This window comes from Macadamia integrifolia, chromosome 11 (assembly GCF_013358625.1).
Source record: "Macadamia integrifolia cultivar HAES 741 chromosome 11, SCU_Mint_v3, whole genome shotgun sequence".
Taxonomy (NCBI): domain Eukaryota; kingdom Viridiplantae; phylum Streptophyta; class Magnoliopsida; order Proteales; family Proteaceae; genus Macadamia; species Macadamia integrifolia.
This window is the reverse complement of record NC_056567.1, coordinates 22223695-22248096: the sequence shown is the minus strand read 5'-3', so window position 1 is coordinate 22248096 and position 24402 is coordinate 22223695. Positions and strand designations below refer to the sequence as shown.

The 24402-nt window shown below is 37.7% G+C and overlaps 2 protein-coding genes across 2 annotated transcripts; one reads left to right on the top strand and one right to left on the bottom strand.

Annotated features, from left to right (window-relative positions):
• The first annotated feature begins 4903 nt into the window (after nucleotides 1-4903).
• Nucleotides 4904-5770, top strand: LOC122092852 (auxin-repressed 12.5 kDa protein-like). Its single transcript, XM_042663150.1, has 3 exons — nucleotides 4904-5011; nucleotides 5124-5317; nucleotides 5595-5770. Exons 1-3 carry the CDS (start codon nucleotides 4904-4906, stop codon nucleotides 5629-5631), a joined length of 339 nt encoding a protein of 112 aa, XP_042519084.1. The 3' UTR covers nucleotides 5632-5770.
• Nucleotides 5771-8130: 2360 nt separating this feature from the next.
• LOC122093841 (putative E3 ubiquitin-protein ligase RING1a) lies at nucleotides 8131-23617 on the bottom strand. The gene is made up of 10 exons (XM_042664372.1): nucleotides 23032-23617; nucleotides 22881-22923; nucleotides 20520-20578; nucleotides 10279-10360; nucleotides 9977-10097; nucleotides 9847-9888; nucleotides 9046-9573; nucleotides 8850-8957; nucleotides 8501-8734; nucleotides 8131-8407 (listed from the first exon to the last, which is right to left on the bottom strand). Exons 1-10 carry the CDS (start codon nucleotides 23162-23164, stop codon nucleotides 8375-8377), a joined length of 1383 nt encoding a protein of 460 aa, XP_042520306.1. The 5' UTR covers nucleotides 23165-23617; the 3' UTR covers nucleotides 8131-8374.
• Between the last annotated feature and the right edge of the window lie 785 nt (nucleotides 23618-24402).

The window sequence follows — 24402 nt, the reverse complement described above, 5'->3', positions numbered from 1 at the left end:
TGGTGAGGGGTAGATTGGGTATTAGTACTATCTTCTTCACCCTCTTCATCCTCTTCATCAAGCCATCGTTCTTCTTCTTCAACATTATTCTGTGTAAGAATGTGGTTGTGCAACAGTACATATGCCAACACAATTCTTACTTGTGTTTTGAAAGGATATTCTGGTTGGTTTTTCAAGATCTTGAATCTTGATTTCAGGAGGCCAAATGAACGTTCAATCACATTTCTTAATTGTGAATGTCTCAGGTTAAACAATTCATTTTTATCACTTGGTGACTGATCACAATTTCTCCACTCTTTCAGATGGTATCGAACGTTTCGATATGGCCGTAAGAACCCCGCTTGGTTAGCATACCCAGCATCAACAAGATAATATTTACCTCATGGCACCACCAATTTCCCATCACCATCTCTATGCAATGCATTGTCTAAGATTCAAGCATCTGATGCTGACCCTTCCCAACCAGAAAGAATGTAAGTATATTTCATGTCAAAGTCACAGGCAGCAAGAATATTTTGGGAAATATCATCCTTCCTATCACTGAAACTCGGATGGTCGCTTAGATGCACCCATGCAGGGATATGGGATCCATCTATGGCTCCGATGCAATCCTTGAAATAAGGGTAAAATCTTCCTTCATTACTTGTTATTCGATGATGTGCTGCGACACTTGGAGGTTTCAATAGTATCGGATACAATTTAATGATTGCACTCAATACAAGGTTAAAGTACCGACTTACAGTCTCACCAGAATGTCCAAACTTGTGTGCAATGACGTGATTTTTAACATTGTGTCCTACTATCTGTAGAAACATAACTAGTTGTTCATTCACTTGCACAGATCTGCTATCCCTCAATAGACCCTTCTCCCTAATCAAATGACTTAAACTGAAAAAATCCCTCTTGCTTAACCTTATTTGTTCTTGACAGGTTTTATCACTGTGACCGATAATTCTCTCTGTCTCAATAATATCGCGTAGGGGTTCATAACAGTATGGCTCTTTGTTCAAATATTTTTTGATATACTGGTCTACTGCTATAACAACAGCAGTTGTAGCAAAGATTATGATTTTCCTTCGCCTCTTGTAGCCATCATCAAACTCTATTGTAAAAATAAATCTACATTCAAATTAAACAAATAATAAATTGCTGATCATGATTAATTAAAATGTTATTTTATAATTTTTTAATACAGACACTCAAACCCATGATTAGTAAACTTCTAGTGTTTACCAATCATAAAAGTGATAATGGGATAGAAAGATCCAATATTCAGTCACATATTGTTGTTAATTCAAGCAACTTTCAATGAATAATTTCATTGCAAATAGAGCATCAATAGGAAAAGAATAGCAATAGAAAATCTACTGACTCCAAGCTTTGATTCACAAATCACTATCAATATTGAGGACAGACAAAGCAACCACTTCCTTCCATAAACATACAAAGCAACACCAAATCCATGTGATTTTTCAACTTATTTGACAACCATGACAAGAGTTCCTGTTAGAAAGTGATTGTCTAAAGTTAAATGGGTTTGATGAGAATTCAAGACAGAATTTTGGCTCAGTAATCTTATTATCAATGGGCAAAGCTCAGGCATAGGCTCCAGATCTAATAGGCTAGTGCACCCCCTTAAACCCATCCCAAAGGACCCAAACCCATCCAATTGCCCAAACCATGAACCTGCTTAATTACAAATGGATGAAGCATGGACATGCCTATCCCAGCCCATTTAACAATCAGGTAGGTCCAGGCTGGCCATATAGATTGAATCCCCCAGATCAATCCAACACTAACAGTAGCCATTGTCTCTTTACTCCAAAAATAATTAAGGTTTCTGTGAAAAAAGGCAATAAATAAGGGATAACCTAAAGAAGAAGAAAAGGGTAAAAGCAACAATACTTTGAAACTCCTGGCTAGGAGTAAGACACCAATGTATGGATGGCATCATTCAGAAAATAAAATACCAGATTACTAGTACAACCAACAATCTCATTTGTTTTTCCCTCTATATTAAATGGGTAGATATTCAATAACGTGAAAGATATGCGTTGATACTTCAAACCTGATCACTGACATACCTCAAAACAGCTGATGCAACTCAAAACATAGTTGTACCTTAAAAAGAGACACAATCTACTAAACGGGAGCTTTTGACTTTGGTTTGGGTATCTAAAGGATGGGCCATAATAATGAAAACAACTATGCTGATCTTAGGCTCAGGCAAATCTTCCAGTAGCACCACACAAATGTTCTGTTTTAACCATAGTTAGCAATTCGGCCGAATAATTCGCGAATTATTCGGCCGAACCGAATTTTAAAGAATTTTATCAAAAATTCGGACCGAATCCGAATTAAAAATAAAATTCTTTAAAATTCGCGACTTTTTCAAAAATGAATATAATTCGTGAATAATTCGGACCGAATCCGAATTAAACCGAATTATTCGGTCCATTTAAACATTATTTAAAAAAAAAAAACCAAAAATAAAATATAAAAAATAATAAAAAAACAAAATTTTTTTTAAAAAAAACCCCAATAAGTTTTTTGACCGCTTTTTTTGACCGATCCTTAAATTAATCGTCGAATTATTTTCCGAATAATTCTCCGTCCGAATAATTCCCGAATCCGAATTTGCTAACTATGGTTTTAACTGCCACTGTTGCCGCTACTACAGCAGAGACCCATAGATTATGGACATTTTAATGGAGCAGATGTCCACAAGGTGCTGCTGTCTTCTTCAGATGCCATCTTCTCTTTCTAATGACTATTCCCGTTATTGGTGAACAGAGAAAAAAAAAAACCTACTCTCGTTGTCTGAACTATGCAACAACATCATGGGAAGCTGTAAAATCTGCTATTTTTTAAAAGACACATCTCTTAAAAGTGTTGACAAAATAGGAAGACATTTCATGAATTTATACACAAACTATTTCTATTTGTAGAAATATATATATTGGAATAAAAATACCTGCCACGGTTACTTCATGAATCAATCCATTAACAAGGAATCTAAAACATGGAACATAAACAACTATCATGCAAAACCCAAATGCTGAAAACCTATCAATATCAACAACGGCAGACAATGAAAGGAAATAAACTGAGAAACTTCCAAATCCCACACAAACATAATATAAATGGATGTGATTAGTAGAGTTTTAAAGGATAAAAGTCAAAAAAATCATTAAACAAAAAAGGAAATGACCTATTTGATGCAGATCCTCCTTTAGCTACTACAGAGAACTTGCTGGTCATGTGGAGTCTTGAATCTTCCTTTTGTTTTGGAGGGAATTGGTTAGACACTTCAATGGCAAAGTTTTCGTCTCAGAGGAATAGGCCAAATCGAGAGCAAAGAAACCTGCATACAACAAAAACAAGTTATCCGAGAGAGGAGTAGAAGCAAAGGGGGGAAAAAACTGTTATGCTATATCTGAAACTTCAAATCCCCAAATTAGGGTTTCAGATCTTCGATTGAAGAGGATAACGGACCATACCGTAGACTTCAGATGGATTTTGCACTACCCTCGGCAGCCGATCGTCTAAGCCAAATGTGTAAACCTTACACAGTGAAATAGAAACATAAGAGGCAAACCCTAGATATGAAGGAAACAACATAAAAATTAGAAACCTAAGCTCAATAATATGAGTAAAACACAGACGAAGAACAAGAAGAAGAAAACACATAAAGAGGATCAAACGCACCTTGAATATAGCATTGGTTTTCAGATGGCTATCGGTTGCAATCGTCTTCCATGCAAAGCGGGTAAATGTGTGACAAAAGAAAACACAACTGAGAAGCAGAAGAAGACAAAGAAGAAGAAGAAGAAGAAGAAGAAGAAGAAGAAGAAGAAGAAGGAGGAGGAGGAAATCTCACCTCGCGTTTTCACTTTCATCGGAGAGTGTCGATCGGCTTTTAGCGAATGAGGGTAAAGTGAGGGGAAAACCCGATAAAAGTTGATTCACTCTGATTCTCTACATTTTATATGAACCCTGGAATCCCTTGACTCGATTCCGGATTTACCTATTCAGGTTAATCCACTTGAGTCCTAGGTTTTAGTGTAAATGGGTTATTCAGTTGAACACGCTGACTCCGGATCAGTTGCTTTAAAATATGAACCAAACGGTTTAATTTAAATGAGAACTTGAATCCCTGGAATCTGATCCGATGGATAATTCGAACCAAACGCCCCCTAATTCACCCCGTAGATGAAGATATTTGAAGTATAGGTTTTTGATGGGGTGTTTCCTACCCGTTTCGACCATCATTTACGGGGGTTGAAATCGTCTGCAATTCCGATCTTGTACAATTCCGTGCAATACCACCTTCAGGCGGTGACACGTGTATTGATACCAATACAATGGCCCAGATCTGGTACAACTAATAAAACATTAAATCAGTGAAAAGACATTTAAATCAGATCTGGGTCATTGTATTGGTATCAATACACGTGTCACCGCCTGAAGGTGGTATTGCACGGAATTGTACAAGATCGGAATTGCAGACGATTTTTTTCCCATTTACGGTGTCTGCTTCTAGAGAAAAAGAGCCCATTGTCACAGCGACTTGTATGAGTCGAGAAATCCATAAGAAATAAAAATAAAAAACAGGGAAGGGATAATATCGCCATCAGTGATAGGAGTTTAAAGCAATTGTCACGAGGTATTGATGGATAAGCTCATTCTTATCGGCCACATCGTTCATGATCTCCATAGATTTGTCGGAGTATTAATCTTGTTAATCTAAGCACAAACCGCCACTATTTATAGCAGATCAAGAAGAAGAGCTTGAAACCAAGCCAAGCACCCACACCCATACCTAGAGAGAAGAAAAGATCAAAGGAGATGGAGAGAGAGAGAGAGTGTGTGTGTGTGTTGTTTGTATCAATAATCAGAAAATATGGTTTTGATAGAAAATTTCTGGAACGAGGTATTGGCTGGGCCTGATCCTGATCAGGGCATGAGGATGATCACCACCAAGCCCTTGAACCTTAAAAGATGTATATATGTGCTCTCACCCTCGATCTCACATCTCTTTCACACTTCTTATATAACTTTCTCTGCTATATTTCTATTCTTCTTCTTCTTCTTAGTTTAATTTTTATATCCATATAAATGAGGAAGGAAAGGGAAACAAATCGTTGTTGATGCCGGAGAGCCCACCAACTCCGGCAACGCCGGTGACACCGTCGTCAGCTAGAAAAGAGAACGTGTGGAGGAGTGTGTTCAACCCTGGGAGCAACCTTGCCACCAAAGGCATCGGTGCTGCTCTCTTCGACAAGCCCCAACCTAACACCCCTACTGTTTACGACTGGTACGTACCAACTTAACAAATGTAGTTAAGTACATCCAAGCTTTGCCTTGTCGTTGGGGTTCCACATGATAGAAACAATTTTAAATCGAATCTGAATTACCTGATGTAGAGACATACAAAGACTAGTGCACCCTTTCCTTAAGGGCTAGCTTTCAACGATGAGTTATACTTGAATCCCAATACGCCTTCCCCTCCATGCCATTGGATGTCATATTTTATGCATCTTTGATGATGGTATTATATATGATATATAAGTTTGGGTGGTTATTGGTTGCAGGCTTTACAGCGATGACACCAGGAGCAAGCACCATTGAGAATAGTGGATGGAACCGTGGAAGTGCGTGAGGAGAAGAGTGTGGATTATTGAATAAAAGGACACATATATAAGTGGTCATGTAGTCCTGTGGGCCTGTGGTATATAAACATGTATATCCATCTACTACTTTATTTTATGATAATGTTGACAATTATAACAATTAAAGCAAAAGTGCTCTAAAATTCATTCCCTATTATCAAAGAATGATGATGATGAATTATGGAAAATATCTCTATCACTTGGGGATGTGCTATAGAATGTGTATCTATGATGTGTTTTCTCTTACATGATATGAAATTATGACACGTTTTATAACTATGAGACTCACCCACCTATCAAAATGAATATTATTGTTCCATAGGTTAAATCGAATGACGTGACACTTCACAACTATGACCGATGACTTCCTATATATCAATTTTCCTTCTCTTGTGTGTGTGTACAACGAATACCGTTCGATGCATTGGCACATTGAGAATCCAATTGCCTATTAACAATTCATATGTTTGACCATCCAATAAAAAATTAGAGTTAAGAGTAAGGGTAAGAATATTGAATTGAAAGTGACCGATAACATCTAATTCTACAATATGACAGCCATGGTTGTGGATGAAGGGCTAACATTAATCCATTATGCTTAGACCCACCCACCCTTTAAACATGTCAAATCCTTCCAAAAAAAAATTATCCAATCCACTATAAGAGGTTAACCATAGACTTGTTCGATTGTATATGTTGATATATGATCTCAGTAAAATCTTGATTTTTTTTCTTTTAATTCAATTAAAAATGAAATTTGATATGTGATTAAGGAAATTTACGGTGAGGACTGAGGGTCTATCAAACTACAAAATTTTAGCTCAATCCAACCTGTCACATAATATAAATTATATGTAAATCAGGTAAAACCATAGCTTAAGTTTTAACTTAATTTTTGAACATGCAATTAAAGAATATTGCATTTTGGATTGAACTTCGATTCCTAAGCCATCTTTGACCGAGCTTGGGGAAATGGGGGTAGGAATCTGATCATGATTAATGAATTTCATTAATGTTAAAATATTCTACTCTTGACTAATTTAGTATATTTCAAATGTCTTTTTTTCTTCTTCTTCTTCCTTTTTTCTTTTCTTTTCTTTTCTTTTCTTTTTTTTCTTTTTTCTTTTTTGCATATTTTAATAGAGTTTTAAAACTGTTTAATTGGTAAAATTTTATTAAATTGATTTACGTATAAAAATATATTGATTTTCCACTAAATTATATTCCAACATATCCCACGTCTCATTTTTTTCTGTATATTAATTTATTAGTTATTATCGTAGCCTAGCCAATGACTTATGCATTGGTGGGAGAGTGGTTTGGAATTGGTATTGTATCAATGTATCAGATACAGCCACTTGTCGACAAATTGACCCGTATCACCATGCCCCCCCCCCCCTTTTCTAATAAAAGAAATCAACATAAATTAAGAAACAAATGAAAACAGATAGGTTGTGTTTGGTACTCATCCGAAAAAACATATCTGGTATTTTTTCGTTTTATGAGAACAAGAAAATAGAATCTTCCTTTTGATGTCCACAATTCGTTTTTCAGTTTTTTTGAAATGAATATTGCAAAAAAAACACCAGAACAAGAAATTCTGGTTTTGTTCCAAAATGAAATTTAAAACAGAAACATCGTTTCTGAAATATAATGACTACCAAACGCAGCCATAGTCAAGTACATCTCTATATATACACATCATACCTCCAGGCTCTAACCTTAGCAGGCCTAACCCTCGCTTCCTAAGCAAAGGCATTCATTCTCCCCTCTTCTATTGGCATTTGCCACTAAGAAACCCTACAGTGAATGAACTCAAAGAACCTTCATACCCCCCCCCCCCCAAAAAAAAAAAAAAGAACTGAGGATTTTGACCCGATTTTAACCCTCGCTTCCTAAAAAAGAACCCTGCAAACCCCGCAAGCCCCTTAAGTAAGAATTTGAAGTTTGATTCGTCAATTCACCATGTGTGTATTAAATGCACACATTGGGTATCATGAGGGAGTTTTGAGAAATGTACCAAAACTTTGTAGGGGTTTGTGAACCTAGGACAGAGCGGTGAACTTCACCACCTGGTGGAAGAAAATTTCTCTTTCATCCAAGGTGATTTGCCACTATGAATGAATGAACTGAAATAATATATGTTATCATTAATTCTTATCCTTTGTTTATGAAGGTCTAAAGTACCCTTTCTCGTCGATTGATGCATTAACAGATTCTCTTCACCATGTGGGAGGAAAAAGTACATCCATATGGCTTTAACCACAAAAACTGTCAGATATTTTTTGAGTGATGTGTAACTAAACCAATTTTCGTGTGATGGGATTGTAATTATAACCTGACCATCTTTTAGGGGAGAGGCATCCTCCTAAATCCTTCTTTTCTTTTCCTTCCCTTTCTTGTTTGTAAAACATAAGAAAAATCATTGGCAGAGGCATCCATTTCAATATTAGTTCTATTGACTATCAAGCATAACAACCTTTCTATATTTGAACTGATGTTCTTGTGACTTCTTCCAACACAACCCAGCAACTCTTGCTTCTTTATGGCTTTACATAATCCAGTGTTGGAAGAGCAATGCATCATCAGGAACTAGATCAAGCAGACACCTTTTGTTTTTCAATTTATATACAAATCACAATGGGGAATGCAACCATCTGCTCAGCATGAAAAAGTCGACTGTCGGCGAGTTTTTGTTTTCCTTAACTAACTGCCTTCTGCCGATACGCCAGAACCTGAAAGTAGTAAGGGCAAAAAAGGCTGATGACTGCAACAGAGCACAGTCAAAATCTGCTAGAACACAAAAGTCCAATTTTGGATGTCCTCACCAGATGGCCTCGGCAAGAGGTACAATTAGCTTGAAGTTCTGCCAGGGTTTCTTTCTCTTCCAATAATTGCAGCTCATCTTTGGAAGGATCAACAAGGGACTTGAGAATCGGAACATCCTTGGAGGTTGAAGGATTGAACAAGGACCCACACTGTTTAGCATTTGTATAGTGGGGCTCTTTTACCACCAATATTTCGACGTTTTCAGCTTGCACAGGAGTCTGGAGTGCTACATACTGTTCACCATACATGCAATAGCAGCATCATTTAGAGATGTAAGATGAAGTTTGTACAACTCAGAAGTAGAGTGAAATCAAATTTGACGAGAGAGGAGGTGGCAGAGTATTTTACTTGGCATAAGTGTTTAATAGACAAAGTAGGATGGCAACAAAGGTATGGCCGCTGCAAACTTGGTATACTTTCTTCGTCCAAAGGGATAAGTGTCAGATGTACATCTAACTGAATACAGAAACCACAGGAGAGATCAATCATGTTCGTAATTGCATGTGAAAACCCAAGAAGCAAATAAGCAATAGACTACTTATACCTCATCATTTCCGTCCAAGCTCCGAAGGTAATCTACCAACTTAGATAAGGGGGTAGTCCGAGCATTCTTACCATTGTTACCACTTACACTGCCATATCGTGTGTGACTCCGAACACCACCCTTGCCCCAAGCCAATACCTCTGGATTCCCAGCCAAACCAGAAGATGCACCTGTGCTTTCTCTGCTCAATTCCAAATCATCATTTTCATCACAGCCTCCATCTGCATGGGCAGCTGCAGTAGAAGGAAGAGAGAACCGTGGTCCTGACCATCTCCTGCACCTTTTAGGCTTCACTTCTATGCGCTCATCAGAAGATGAATCTTTGCTTCCATCATTGCCATTTGTGTCATCATCATCGGATCCTTGAAGTTCCAAACCACGACCACTTCTTCTCGCTCTTGAATGAGAGCTCCGATAATTTCCCTGAGATTTCCTCATAAATGCAGCTGCTGTGGCTTTAGCTGTTGTGCGTCTACGACCAAGTGCTTCTGACTGCCGTTTCAATGTCTGGGCAATGGATGCTTGGATCTGTCAAGCAAACAAAGAGAAGGTTCTGAAGCAAAAGCTAAGCAAAGGTATCCTAACCTAAAACAAAAGGGCATTCCCTCTTCTATGCGGTGGACCAGCAGTAATGGAAGTATGGAACAAAATACACACAAACTAGATAATTTTCAGCATGATCAAAGTAGTTTAGGCATTGTATTTGACTAGCCAGGAGACCGACCAGATTAAGGATCTTAATCATATGAAATGGGCAGAATTTATATTGCAATGTAGCCAACGGAATTGATGCCCACTCACCTGCTTATTCCGATCCTTCTCCTCTTCATAGAAAGCTAGTTCCTGAAAGCATACTCACAAAGAGTAAATGTCAACATGTTGAATCAAATTATAAATTGTAAGAGAGAAGGATATTTTAGTCTATTTATACCTCTTCCTCATACTTGTCAATATCTGGATACAAAGCTGCAATTAGAGAATCATAGTTTGGATCATCCCTCAAAGAACGACGACTTGCACAATGTGTCCGGCAAGCAGGACATTCATTGTTCCTGCAACAAAGGGAAAGAATCTGTTTAAATAAAAATGGCACACATCGCATCACTGCCACTTCAGTAGAGAACTGTTTGTAAGATCGAGATCAGCCCAAAAAAAGGAGAAATTGGAAAATATTGCGAAGCCAGTTTCCAATCGAATTGAGTACAGAGAAGCTGGCATTGTTACATAACATACCCCATTCGCATTGATTTGTCAATGCATTCCCTGCAAAAGCGATGCAAGCATTCCATTACAGTTCTTGTTTTCCGAATGATACCTGACCAATAAAACGAATGATCAATTGTAGCTTCTTCCATATATATAGAGGCAAGTGTCAGCTTTCAGCCCAGCTCCCATACACAACCGACATGCTAAAAAAGAATAATAACATCAGCAGCATCCATAGAAAGATAATGTAAGGTCCTGATTGAGAGTCAAAGGGGGTGCATGCTGGGAGCAGCACTGTGGTCCACAAGAAGTACAGAGGAGCAATACACCTTACCTACACTAGAGCTGCATCAACATTAGCGCATGTGTCCATACCATCACCACCACCATCATGATTTTAAAATATAAGCCTAAAGATTTACACACTAAAAAAAATTTCAAACGATATCATATGAGGTGGGCATACAGCAGCCTAGGAACCCTCCGGGCTGCCTGGCAGTGTCTACAGATGACCAAACCTTGTGGACATATTGTACAAATGATCTCCTGACTGAGGAATAAGTTAGATTCCAATTTGAAGTAATCATGTGTCAAATACAACAACATCCAAAACTTTATCCCAATTTAATGGGGTCGGCTACATGGAGATTCCAAGCAAAGACGAGCGTGAGGATCCATGCAAAAAGATTGACGAGTTATGGCTAATTATAATAAGTGTCGGCTGTCAAACTGACACACCACAACAAATCAGCCACAGGCTTTATGACGACAGACATAATTCTCTGAAAATTGATTTGAAATAGTCAAATTTGTTTGGAGAATAGAGACTGTTGAAAAAAAAAAGAAGGGAAAAGACCCCATAATGGTAGGTCATATGGTCGAGATAGATACTAAATTTGACAGGTAGCCTACGCTGCCTACATAGGGGATTCCACATCTATCCAATGATCAGTCCACATGGCAAAAATGGCGTAAAAAAAGGACGAGGCTTTGTCTCTTTTACCTTTTTCTGTGAACAGTTTTGCATGTTAGCACAAGGGCCTTACCCTATTTAAGAAAAAGACATTCCAAAGCCATAGCCACTCAGCTGGAAAGGTTCCCTGCTGAGGTTAAGCTTGCTAGTTGCTACCTTTTCTCATATTTTAATGAATAAATATTGGAAAAGTACTAATCAACCTAGAAAACTCTTGTTATACATTTTATATTGTCTATCTATCTACATTATTCATCTCTCTCCCCCCTCCTCCCTAATTGTCTCTGTCTTGTCTTAAATCATCATTTTAATAGAAAAAGGAAAAAGAAATTCATTTTGTTTTCTTTGGTTCCCTCTATAGAGTTGCATCTTTTCTGGTTTCAAACCTAATACAAATGACCTGATTTATATCACATTGAGTTCTAGGACCTTGGATTAGACTCAGTTTGAAGATCCCAACATTTTGGTTGGGGGAGGACAAAGGGGACCAGTACGTTAATATTTCTTCTGATTCCATTGACCTTGGTCTATAACCTTTCTTTATCCTCTGAGGTTGATGGATTGCCTGTGTGATTTGAAGATCCCAACTTTTTAGTTGGGGAAGGGAAAAGAGGAACAGTAAACAAGTATTTCTTCTGATTCCATTGACCTTCGTCTATAACCTTTCTTCACCCTCTGAGGTTGATGGATTGCCCGTGTGATACACTTACGGTTGCAATCTTTGAAATTTTTTCTTCCACTTGAATAAAATTCGTTAGGGAGAAAGAACGTTACCTGCTTGTGTTCTACATGACCAGACACATGGGGAAGTGGAGGCGGAGGCAAGGGAACTTTTCACAGCCAGCCTCCACTTCCCCATGTGTCTGGGTGTGCAGAAAGCAAGCGGGTAGCATTCTCTTTCCCAATTTACTATTCAAAAAAAAAAACACCTCCTTCTACAGGATGTGTTCATATTGTTCAAATAGTCAGTATGGTCCCAAGTCTCATGCTATGTTCTATTCACATTTTCACTGCTTTCAACCAACACATTCCTCTATTTCCTTAATGAATTTTTGTTTCTTGTAGAGAGAAGGGTGTGGTCTGCAAGTTCACAGTGTAGATGAATAAACACAATTTTGAAGATGGAGATACAGTATATTCTAACTTCTTAAGATGGAAGAGACTCTTGAAAACAGTGAATTTGTGCACTCAGGTGGATTCTGGTGAAAAATCTGATGAGGAAGGTTTCAAAAACTTCAGGTACCATAGAAAGAGAAGTTTGACATAATATATCACATCAGATGTAGTCCAGCCAAGGTTTCCAAGATCTTAGGGCTGACCTCCCCACCCCCCCTCTACGGCAGAAAAAAAAAGTTTGGTAGGGATGGAAAGTCTACAAGGTTTGGTGCTTTTCTTATTAAAACAACAAGGGATTTACAACAACTCAGCCTTATCCCGACTAAATGTGGTCAGCTATATGGATCCGATCAAAGACAGCAAAAGAAACGTAAAAGCAAAAGGGGAAAAACAATCCGTAAAAATCTCACCTAAATGGGGTTGGCTACATAGATTCTTGCCCTCCAATCAGATCTATTCGAGGTCATACTTGGGGCAAGACCTAAACTATGCATGCCTTTCCTCTCTACTTCTCCTATAGTCATTTTAGGTCTGCCACTAGCTCTTTTAGCTCCTGCAATTTGAATCAGATCACTCCTCCTTACTAGTGCATCCCAAGGCTCTGTTGAACACGGTTATACCACTTCAAACGGCTCTATCAGAGCTTATCATGAATCAGGGCAACTCCTAAATCAGCTCTAATATGGTCATTCCTTATTTTGTCCTTCCTAGTTTTCCCGCACATCCATCGTAGCATCATCTCTACTACACATAGCTTATCTATACGACTCTTCTTAACTACCTAGCATTTCGCCTCGTACATCATAGCCAACCTAATGACTCCCTATAGAACTTTCCTTACGAGTTCAAAGCAATTGTGTCAATTGCACAACACCCCGGATGCATTTCTCTACTTCATCTATCCCATTTTAATCCTTTGTGAAACATCATCCTCTATATCACCTTCTTTATTTATGATTGATCCCAAATACCTAAAATTGATCACTTTGTGGTACCTCTCTCCTCTCAATCTTCACCATATCATTATCCATCTTAGTGTGACTAAATTACACATCATATACTCTACCTTCGTTCTACTTATCTTAAAACCTCTTGATTCCAAGGTTGATCTTCATAGCTCCAATTTAATGTTAATCTCAACTTTTGTCTCATCCACTAAAACAATATCATCAGCAAAGAGCATACACCATAGAAATTCTCATCTTGAATGTTCCTAGTTAACCATTCATGATACGAGAAAACAAATAGGATCTTAAAGCAAGTCCTTGATGTAGCCCAATTGTAACTGAGAATTCACTTCCTTGCCATCCCATGGTTCTCACACTAGTCATCGCATCCTCATACATATGTTTAATTATATCTACCAATTAACAGTTCAGAATAATTACGAAACAGATTGTCAGCCAAACCTAATCAATGAAAATAAATCAGCCTTAATGGTAGCTAGGCTGTAGTGGGAGGGTAACAAAGGGGAAAACAGGTTTGAAGGTTGCAGAGTAATAGAAGAATAGAAGAATAAGAAAATTTAAAGAATGGAAAGAGAGAGAATATGAACACCACTTGTATGAACAATACCATGAATGATAAGGAAATGAAAGTAAATTAAGGAGGTACTATAATAAGAAAGGAAAGAAACAAATATACTTAGAATTCAATCTAGCAGGTCTTTAGTGATATTCTCCAATAAATAATTTTCTCTCCTGTTGAAGTCTGCAGTCCATCCCATTCTTTCCGGTTCTGATTAAAAATATTAAATGCTAACAAAATTTTAACACTCTTCATTAGTTAATTAAACCTGGGTACAATTTGATATCCAATTACAATAAAACATGTTAAAACTTAGAAAATGCCACCAAAAAACCCTAAAAAAACATGAATACCACTATACCAGAAACTACCAATCTGTCACTGTAACGAGAAAAATAAGAAAAAAGATTGAGTGGTCAAACCAAGGAAAAACTGGCAACTTGTGGTGCACTTCCCTTGTCAGTGCATAAATACTCTGTTTCTGATTGTGAGGTCCACAGCCAACAACTTATTGCCATTGGGGCTGATTCTACTCTAGAAAGCAAATGTCCACTTCATCAACATATTAAGCAAGGAGAGACTGGAGTGAAACATGGCTAATTGAGGATAAGAAAGCAGTTCGAATGTGCAATTGCGATTGCTAAGTATGATATTTTGGAAGTTGGAACTCCTGTCCCTAAAAGGGAAGGGAGGGAAACCCCACAGAATTGGATGCAGTGATTACTAGTTACTACATGAATTTTGTTCTTTGTCATCGTTGTATCTATATCTCTGTGATCCGTAGATATACCCCCAAGTCAATCAATTCACTTAAACATAAGGCACCCCAATTTTTTGTGGTTTGCACTTCCTTTGATTTGTTAGTTGACGGCATTCTTATGATAAGATGGCATGGTGATGCACAATCACAAGGAATCCAGTAGCAGTCACCATGCCTTATAAGTGGGAATCCAAAATTGTAGGGAATAAAAACTCTGCTGCTGCTGGTGTGGGTGGTGATTGATAGTAGCAACAAATTATTAACCATGAATTTTAGTTGAAGCTTTTAACAGAAAGAAGAGAAAAGATAGTCAAAGGGAAAATAAGAACAAAAGGACAATTCAGAAGTCAGTTGTAAGGAACAGAAACTTTATTAATAGGTTATAAGTTGCATGTACTCATTTAAAACTCGGCAATTGATGGCACCATTTATTACCAAAGGCCATAATGTACTACCTTTTTCCTTCATGACAAAAACCAACTATTCATTATCCAATAATAATCCCCTCAAATCTAAAGCATAGATATTCATCAGTTTCAATTTATAAGTGTCCCTTGCAGAGTCTAGGTCTGACGAAGAATGAAGATACCCACTTTCTAATTGGTAAAACAGAACACGGAGTAAAACACCATAGTGATACTTTGTTCTCAAATAAAGTAAATCAATCTGTATTTGGTTGATTATCCCATGATAAAACAGGATGCCCGGTTGACATATTTAAACAGCAACCTGACAGACAATATAATTCCCAAGCTATAACTCATCTCCTCCCCACTGCAGGGTTAGGGGGAGGGGACAAATTTATGAGGAAAAAAAAAACAAGGATATCATTCAAGGCTATAAGACCAAACAGCCCTAGCACCACATCTTGATACTACAACGAACAAAAATTTAATTCCTTCCCAATGACAACGTTCAATTAAGAATCCGTACAAAGAAGTAAGCAACTATTCAAACATTCTGTGCAATAAAACCCCTCAATCTTGACAAGTTGAGCTTTTGAGATTCTTTTAGCTTTTGCATTTGAATGAATTAATTACAGAAGAGAGAAAATATTAAACATAGTACTTGCAACATAGATGGGCATATTAATTACTATCTAAGATATATCCATTCCCACTGATTTGATGGATTGCCTATTCGATATGACCACCCATAGGCAAGGTACTTGGCTCTCCTCATTGTGAAAATTTTTAGGTGCATATTTTCTTTGAAAATTAATGTGTCAGGTCCCATTGTATAACTTGGGGCGCTATGATGCTTGAAGTTGGAAGAGCTTGAACACATAACCATCCATTAGTGAAGGCATAAGATCACTCCCATCTTATGGACATAAAGCATAGTTACCTAGTTCATTTGTCTGTCTTCTGGTTCACTAAGAGAGTACTAAAATGTTCTTAGTCACTATAGTAAGTAACTTCCTCCAAAAAACCACATTTACTTTCTTATTGTTCCTTTTTAAGTAAAACATAATCTACCAAAGGCTCCCAAATGGCAACAGCAATTTATTAGTAACTTTTATTCACTAAATAAAACTAGGAATTATTTTATTCAAGAATGCCAATCATACTTATGTAGTTACTTATTACTACGTTAGTTGGATGGAGCATTGAAAACTGTGACAGGCAGTCAATTAAAGGGCAACTATCCCTAAGAATTCTCAAGTTTTATAGAGCCAACTAACCAAGGAAAAATGACTCACTAATTGGTTGAGCAAGAACCAATTTGAAATTCACCACCTGACATATATTTAGAAGACTAGTATATAGACAATGAGCCTCCACTTCACAGTGACATAATCATTAGCAAATGAGATTTGTCAAATGTTCAATCGAACTTCCCACATAAACCTCTTCTTCAGTCATGACATGTAGCAGAACCACAGGGAAGATTATCTATCAAGTCAACTCTACAAAATGGAGCTGGATTTCCAATTGGTTTCCTAAGCCCACATGGAGACAGAGGGCCAGAAACAGTAGCCAAATAAAACAGAAACACAAAATTTGAACTTTCTTTATTTTATAAGTAAGTTGAGTCTGGGAGTCATTCCATCATGTTTCTTTAAACTATATTTCCAAATGCCAAAACTGGCCCATTTTGCTTGATTAGACAATTGTTGAAAGGATTTCAGTTGCCTATTGACGTATGATGACCTTATGTTTTGAAATTTACAAGTCGGAAAAAAAAGTAATAATAAAATAAAAACTAGCAGACTCCCATCCGAGTAACCAGGCCTCTTCATCACAAACGTTGAGTTTCGCGTAAAAAGGTTGGACAGTTTGTGTCAACTATTCAAGTCGGAAAAAAAAAAGTAATAATAAAATAAAAACTAGCAGACACCCTTCCGAATAACCAGGCCTCTTCGTCACAAACGTTGAGTTTTGCGTAAAAAGGTTGGACAATCTGTGTCAACTAATTAAGCCCGAAAAAAAAAAGTAATAAAACAGATATGAATAATTAAAGGGGAGATAAATGAAGGATATGCTGGCAGTATAATAAGAGGAGATGATGGAAAAGAAGAATATAATAAGACAAAGGATAGGAGTACTATAATGGATCAGGGAAAGAGTAACTTTCAACGGCTCTGTGTGAAGAAGAAGAACCATGGCTAATGGCTTTGGCATAGCTAGAATAACTCCATAAACTTATTGACCAAACAAACCTATTATAGACCTCTAAAGATTAGCAGTCCAGCACTAAACCATCCCTACATTTTTTACAATAAAAGAATTTTTGAGTAAACTTGAACTTCACTGAAACACTGACAAGAATTAAAATAAAAGAAACCTCATTACTCCTAACTTCTGACTAAACTCTGGTCCAGGAAGACACATATCCCTCAGATTCTAAGCTTCTCCCATTGGTACTGTAGTGCAGCCATAAAGGCAGCTAACAAGATGACATGGGCCATAGAACAGGTCACAAGAAAACATGTATATTCCTATTCCTGCTCTCAAACTCTCTGTTTATTTTTTTATTTTGTAAAGAAAATTCGTGAAGTGTTCAGTAGTTTGGACATGTGTATCACTGTCCGACATGTCAGGGTAGGGGTGAAAATAGAAAAATAGGACTACCCTTGCATAAACTCTTTTTTACAGAATATTTCAATTTAACCATAATAATAGCAGGCAAGTAATCATCACTACATTTGATAGTTCTTAGGTGTAGTTGAGGAGTTGAGTCACTGCACCCTTTTTTTTTTTTTTTTTTGGGGGGTCCTAAACAAAAACCAACGCATTCACAAAAAATGATGGGTAGCATTAACAGGGGATAAGATGAGATAAGGTAAAGATGGTTAAGTCAAGTGCAACAAAGACCAATATTTCAACAGGGGAAGGTGACACGATGCAAGTTAAAGATTCTAGGAGGTCAAGGAGATATCAGAGAAAGGACTAGTCATAATAGTGACAAGACAAACGGAAACTTATATTAGTGGAAGATATGAACCTAAATAACGTGGAAAATGATTCATGAGGCTACCCTAAGTCCCCAAGTAGTGCTGTCAGAGGCTTTGTCAAGTTAATATCTTAATAGCAGTTGCCTTGTTGTTATATCATTTTGTTGATAAACATTGTTGTTACCCTTACATAACAGCTCAAGCTTTTTGGGATAAGCAGTTGTAACATGGGAACAGCGCTAGTAGGTTGGGAGTTCAATCCCTGGTAAGTGCGGGCCATTTGTGTGATGTGCCCCATGCCTTGTGCCCCTCAGTACCATGTGATGGTGTACCGTGTAAAACCGTGTTTTGGGGGGGGTGTACTTGTACGGGTTGCTGACATATATTGTTGTATTGATATACATTGTTGTTTCCCTTAATAGTTCGAGATGTTGGGATAAGTGGTTTTAACACACCTAACCTAGTCAAGGTTTTAAGCAGCCTCTAACATCCCATTCCAACTCCATAGATCTTCCAGTAAAACATGAAATCAATAAGGACAGGCATCAAAGTGCTCATCAAGAGAGAGAGAGAGAGAGAGAGAGAGAGAGAGAGGGGAAAAAACCATAAATAAATGAAAATTGAAGCAAACTGGGGCCTAAAATATGTTGCCTTGAAAGTGAATAACTTGACCTCGCTTACAATCAATACATGCATCGTATCTTCCTAATCCAGTAAAAGAACAAAGTGATAGGAGGCCGTAAAGAGTTGATGATGCAGATTCTTCACCAAACTAGGCTTGTTTTATTAGGAATAAGTCTAGGGTTGGGTTCCATACATGTTGGGCCTTTGATCCCATGTGTTTTGAGTGTAATAGGCCATTTTTATGGGCCTAAACTCGGGGCTCTAAGGTTGCATACGGGATTACTAGTTTGTTTCCTTTTTCATTAGTTTCCTTTTCAGGTTGGGTTTAATTTAAGTTATATTTGTTTTCTTAGGAGTCAAGTTATTAGTTGAGTCAAGTCATTAATTGTTAGTTTCCTTTTTCAGCTAGTTTCTAATTTCAGTTTTTAGCAACTATTGGAGAATATTTGGTTTCCTTTTTGAGGAACCTTCTATTTTGTAATTCCCTCCCCCATCAACATTATAAATAAAGAGGAGGAGGCTCCTAAAAAAAGAATGATTTTCATAAAAAAGAATTAATGGCTGCTGCTATTGTCTTCTCCATAAGAGTTGTCTTGTGTTTGATCAAGGCGGATGAAATTGGTGTTTGATCCAATTGACTCTCTGCGGTGTGAAGCCCAAGAGGTTCCTTCAACATATTTCCTCTTATCCTCCATAGTATTCAAGGTGTTAAGGTTCTGGTCTACTGTTACAGGTATTTAAATCAATTTTTTTTATCAGTTCTGTCCAGCAATAGAGAGAGTTCTGTGAAGAAATTTCAGATTCTGCCTAGGCCTATTCCACCATCAGTTTGGTCTGATATTTTGACCAGAGGATCCTCACACCTAGGGAGGGGATCGATCATTTCTGGAGCACCATCTATAACCTGGTTTCTGAGATATTAGAAATGTCTACTTTTTGTCCTGTTGTGATATTACAGAACAGGAACCAGAACCAATAGGTCTGGCTTGTCCTCCTCTGTTTCGATGGTGTTTTATTATTGTTTGTGGACTGTTAGGATTCTATTCCTACTGCTGGTTAGTCCTATCATCTGGTGTATCGTCTGAATTCATAAGCCCCAAGTTCTGGGTTTGGGAATTCTGGTTTACAAGGAACTGCTTTATTCTTTAATTCTGATCCATTGATTGCTGCCTTACCTTGGTGATTATCAGCTGTTCTTCTGATTATAAAGATCCTGAAGTTGAAGGCTTGGTAGTCATCTATCCTAGCCTACATTAGTTAAGAGTGTGCTACTATGAACTAGTACAATGCAAGCCATTAAAGCCAACCACACTCACTGAACCACCTAAAAATTTCCTATATGATATTATATTGTGAAACTAAAGTGATCTCCATGTTTTCTCACTAAGCATAATAAACATCATAAAACAAATCTTAAATTTAAATTTAATCAGAAAAAAAGAGTCTAACTAGAGCACGAAAGCCATTGACAGCCGGCGAGCAAGCACACTGTGTTTGACCAAAGGATCTCCAATGATTTTCACACATATGTGGCTAAAATTTAGTGAATTCTATGCATATCACAGCTTAACATGGTAATTTAGAGTTGAAATTTTCTCCTTCTCACTTTTGGGCAGGGATATGGTTGAGATATATTTCATACTACATGGTACATAAGGTTATATGGAAGTGATATGAGTAAACACTATCGTTTTGATTGTGTGCTTTATAATCAATCTAAATAATTTAATTGTACAGTAGAACGTCAATAACTACCGTTACAGTAGAATGTCAATAACGACCATTCTTCCATGGGAGACTTATGAGCATGGAAGTTAACCCATATAACAATATTGTTCATCTCCACAATAAAATAGATAAAATAGTCATACCTAGGCATATTGGACATTGCACTTCTTTGCGTATGTCTGACAATCTCACTATGACATATCTGCAGACAAATAACAAGAGACAGTATTGGCAACTAAGTACTTATTGGTAAAGATTTTTTTTTTTTTTTTTGGTGGGGGGAAGAGCATAGAGATCGATTCAGTAAAATATAAAACATATCGGATAAAGATTTATGCCCTTCAATTACATTGACAAGAAATATAAGAAATTTTTATTTCCAGCTATGCTTGGCCTTCTCTCAATAACTCAATTAGCAATAATGTTGTGGCCTTTACAGTACAGAATATACATAAGGATATCAGTGGGCAGGCATTTCTCAATGCTTTTTTTTATATATTGTAAGAGGCCTAGGGCCCAATGCCCAACCCAATTTGATTGATTCACATCCAGTTACTTCATTGACCAACCCACATAACCCCCATATGAACATGAGGCATATGCTTGCAGGCGTGATGCAGATCAGTAAACCGGTTTCTGGAGCCCAATAAATGATAAAGGAGTCAAGTGAAATAAATGGGTCATCTGCAAAAGGACCAATGATGTAAATGACCAACAACAGTGCCAATGAGATAGGTAGATTGATGCAGGTTAAAAGACTACAAAGGAGTGAGACAAAGGCAAAAAGGAAGTGGACTGTGTTGGTAAGAAAGATTGAAGAATAGTTTAAACAAAGGAATAGACCTGGAAAAAGGAGGATGACTCGAGATGAATAGTGGCCAAACACACAAATTTGATATATATCGCAGAATCAGGAACATTATATGTGGCAGCTGTGTTGGTAGACCATTAAGGTTCCCATGCATTAATCACATTATCATCTATTCATGTAGGATGTCAAGACTTCAAAGAACTGTTCCACAAAGCAAAACCAGCGGCCAGCATTACTAGGGGAAAGAGTTGACAACACATGGTGCAGTACAGAGCTGACAAGAACCCAAGCACTGATCATACTTCCAAACTCAAGCTTTCAAAGGGTCCTTGTCAGATGAATTTTCAGCATCTAACACATCATCCTCCAAGGAGAAGTTAGAAATTTAGAAGACACTATGAAAAACATTTCCGTATATCATACATGAATAATAAAATAAACCTTTACAATTCCTTGTTAAAGAAGAAAAAAAATGTGCCAAAATAGTTACATTATTTTCATGGATAAAGGGTAATTTAGCTAGTAGTCTCTGTCACAATTTATGAATTGCAGGAAGGCAATTGTTTTAGCACATCTGCATTTTCACCTGAAATATGATTAATGATATAAAAGCAGCAGCACACTTCTCATAAGGGAAAGGGAGCGAAAAAGAAAAGATACACTTGTCATCTAGCTAGCCAATAGAAAGGGATTGAAATGTAAAATGCATAGCACAAGATTCACATTGGGGTTATCTGCCCAACTCGGAGGAAGTACATGCACATGCAAGTAACAGCAAGCTCAGGAACAGCTAGAAGAGAACAGAAGCAAAACAATTCATTTTGCAACAGAGACCAAGAACAGACTTTAGTTGAAAAGGACAACTAGTAAGCATTTGTTCAGGATAAATAAAATACCAAAGGACGCAGAGTTTGAGGAAAAGGGAGTACGCCCAAGTTCTACAATTAGAGGTTTCCCCTTGTTACGGAAATGTGTCAAGTTTTAAAACGATAATGAAAAATAATATATGCAAGGAGATCCGAAAGGAAAAGAGGAGCGAACAGAAAAAGAAATGGCCAAACTATTCCTGGCTGACGGCCTACACAGCATTTACTCGATCTTTAATGGAAGTGTGATATAGCAAGACATTCACGAATCATGGACGAATTAGCCAGAACAGGAAAAGGGAAAACTTCCCAGAAGCAGGTCCTCACATGAAGCACCAGAGTAACAGATGCTTTCTACGAAGAACATTAAAAACTAGAGAGCCTGACATCCTCCTAGTAGGATTGTCCCAGTGACACCAAAATTCGCTGCATGGCAACGTTTACACAAGCTGGTTCGAGCTCAATTGGTCCATTATCAGCACCTACAACACGATACGTTGCAGAAATGGATGCATTAAAGAGAGGCAGAGGAAGAAGGAATGCGCCTTCAACAAGTACAAGAAAATCCGAAATCCCATCCGCGAGAACAAAAACAGAACATTAAGCTTGCAAGTACGGAACAAATACATCGATAAATCACAACATGCAACTGATCTCTTACGCATAAAATCAAGCAGATCCAAAACGTAGAAACGAAGGCCGACAATCCATAAGATCCAAGCAGAGGACATCACCAACATTCACCAACAAAAAATCCTCCCCTTGGACGACAGGAAAAAAAAAACAGAAATGTCTGTAAAACCAAAAGAGAAGAAAGAAGAACATACTCGTTTTTATCTCCGCTACTAGACGAAGGGCTTCCATGAGAATCTGAGAAATAGAGAAGATCGATATAAACGATCGTGAACGACAGATGGTAACTGAAACAACGAATTCAACAACACTAAACTGAGATTCCTTCCAGATGAGCACACGTACCCTCTCCATCTTCTTCTTCTGCTGCCACTTGCTGCGTGGTGGAGGTGTTGTTGTTGTTGTTGTTGTGGTGATGGTGGTGGCGTTGCGGAGATTCCTCCTCGAGATTTTCCGAGGAACGCTTCTGAGCAGGCATTGTTGCTACCACCGTGAAAACCTCGAAAAGCCAGAGAAAGGCTTCTTCTTCTTCTTCTTCTTCTTCTTCTTCTTGGCTTCCTATTCTTCTGGGCTCTCTCTTCCTCTCTCTACCTCTCTGTATTGCGTGTGGAGAGAGATTTCTCGGGGGCTGACTTGTCTTCCTCGCCTCGCTCTGCTTTGCTTTATATTTCTGCTTCTCCTCCTACTTTGTGCGGAGAAGAGAGGAATGTGAGAGGCGAGCGAGCGAGCGAGCGATCGAGCGAGCAAGAGCCAGGAGATCTCGCGTGCCCCCTTGCTTGCTCAACGGCGTTGGTGGGGTGGGAGGGGTAGTGTGGTAATTTTAACGGATTGCGTATTGGGGCTGATCGGCATCGGCTGGGCTCTTTCTTTGTTAATTATTCTGGTATTTCTGTGTCTGCGTCACGTTTAGAAACTTTTAGTATATTCACCGGCGACTAAGCTGAACTTCTTCAGTGGTGTTATGCAGGAGTAGGACTTCCTCCAATCATCGCTCACTTTGGGTCTTCTCTTTCCTATATCCTTTTTTTTAATGGATTTGCAATGCAGTCGATAGACGGGTGTATTGAGGAATTTTGGAGAAGCTGAAGGGTGCATATGGAAAAATACAGAATTGTACTCGCACGTGGCATGTGTCTGCCCGTTTGGGGTCCAGTACTATGAGACTTTGACTTTAACTTTCAGTTTAGAGATGTAAAAAAATTGAGCCGGACTTTTTATTTTTATTTTTGTGTGCTTGAGGGATTTAAATATTGGGAATCAGATTGGTATTGGTTCGCCGTTACTAATTCCAAGTTGGATCAGTCAGTATTGGTCTTGATCATACTATTTCATTCTTAGACTGCGTTTAGTAGTCATTCAATTTTAGAAATGATGTTTCATGTCAAAAATAGAAATTACAGTTTCTATGTCAAAATTTCTTTTTAAAATAAAAAAATGGTGTTCGGTGAATCTGTTTCAAGAACGATTACCTTAATTATTCACTTTTTTTGTATTTGGAACGAAATCTAAATGACGAAACAAGATTCCTTCATTTTACGTGTCTAATTTTTTCTCCTTTATTATTCTAAAAATAATCGAAAAATACCAAATTGACACCAAAAAAGTTCTTATTTATGTATGCATGAAAATTTGAAATCGAACCATTAACAATCCAATAACAGCATGTTAAGTCAATTCAATAAAAATTGAACCAAACCAAATCGAATTGACACTCAC

Coding starts and splice junctions, on each gene's coding strand:
- LOC122092852 (XM_042663150.1), top strand. CDS start 4,904: ATGGTTTTGATAGAAAATTTCTGGAACGAGGTATTGGCTGGGCCTGAT. Junction 5,012..5,123: donor ACCTTAAAAGATGTATATAT/GTGCTCTCACCC, acceptor CATATAAATGAG/GAAGGAAAGGGAAACAAATC. Junction 5,318..5,594: donor ACCCCTACTGTTTACGACTG/GTACGTACCAAC, acceptor TATTGGTTGCAG/GCTTTACAGCGATGACACCA.
- LOC122093841 (XM_042664372.1), bottom strand. CDS start 23,164: ATGCCTGCTCAGAAGCGTTCCTCGGAAAATCTCGAGGAGGAATCTCCG. Junction 8,958..9,045: donor GCTTGGACGGAAATGATGAG/GTATAAGTAGTC, acceptor TTCTGTATTCAG/TTAGATGTACATCTGACACT. Junction 8,735..8,849: donor CTATTAAACACTTATGCCAA/GTAAAATACTCT, acceptor TATGGTGAACAG/TATGTAGCACTCCAGACTCC.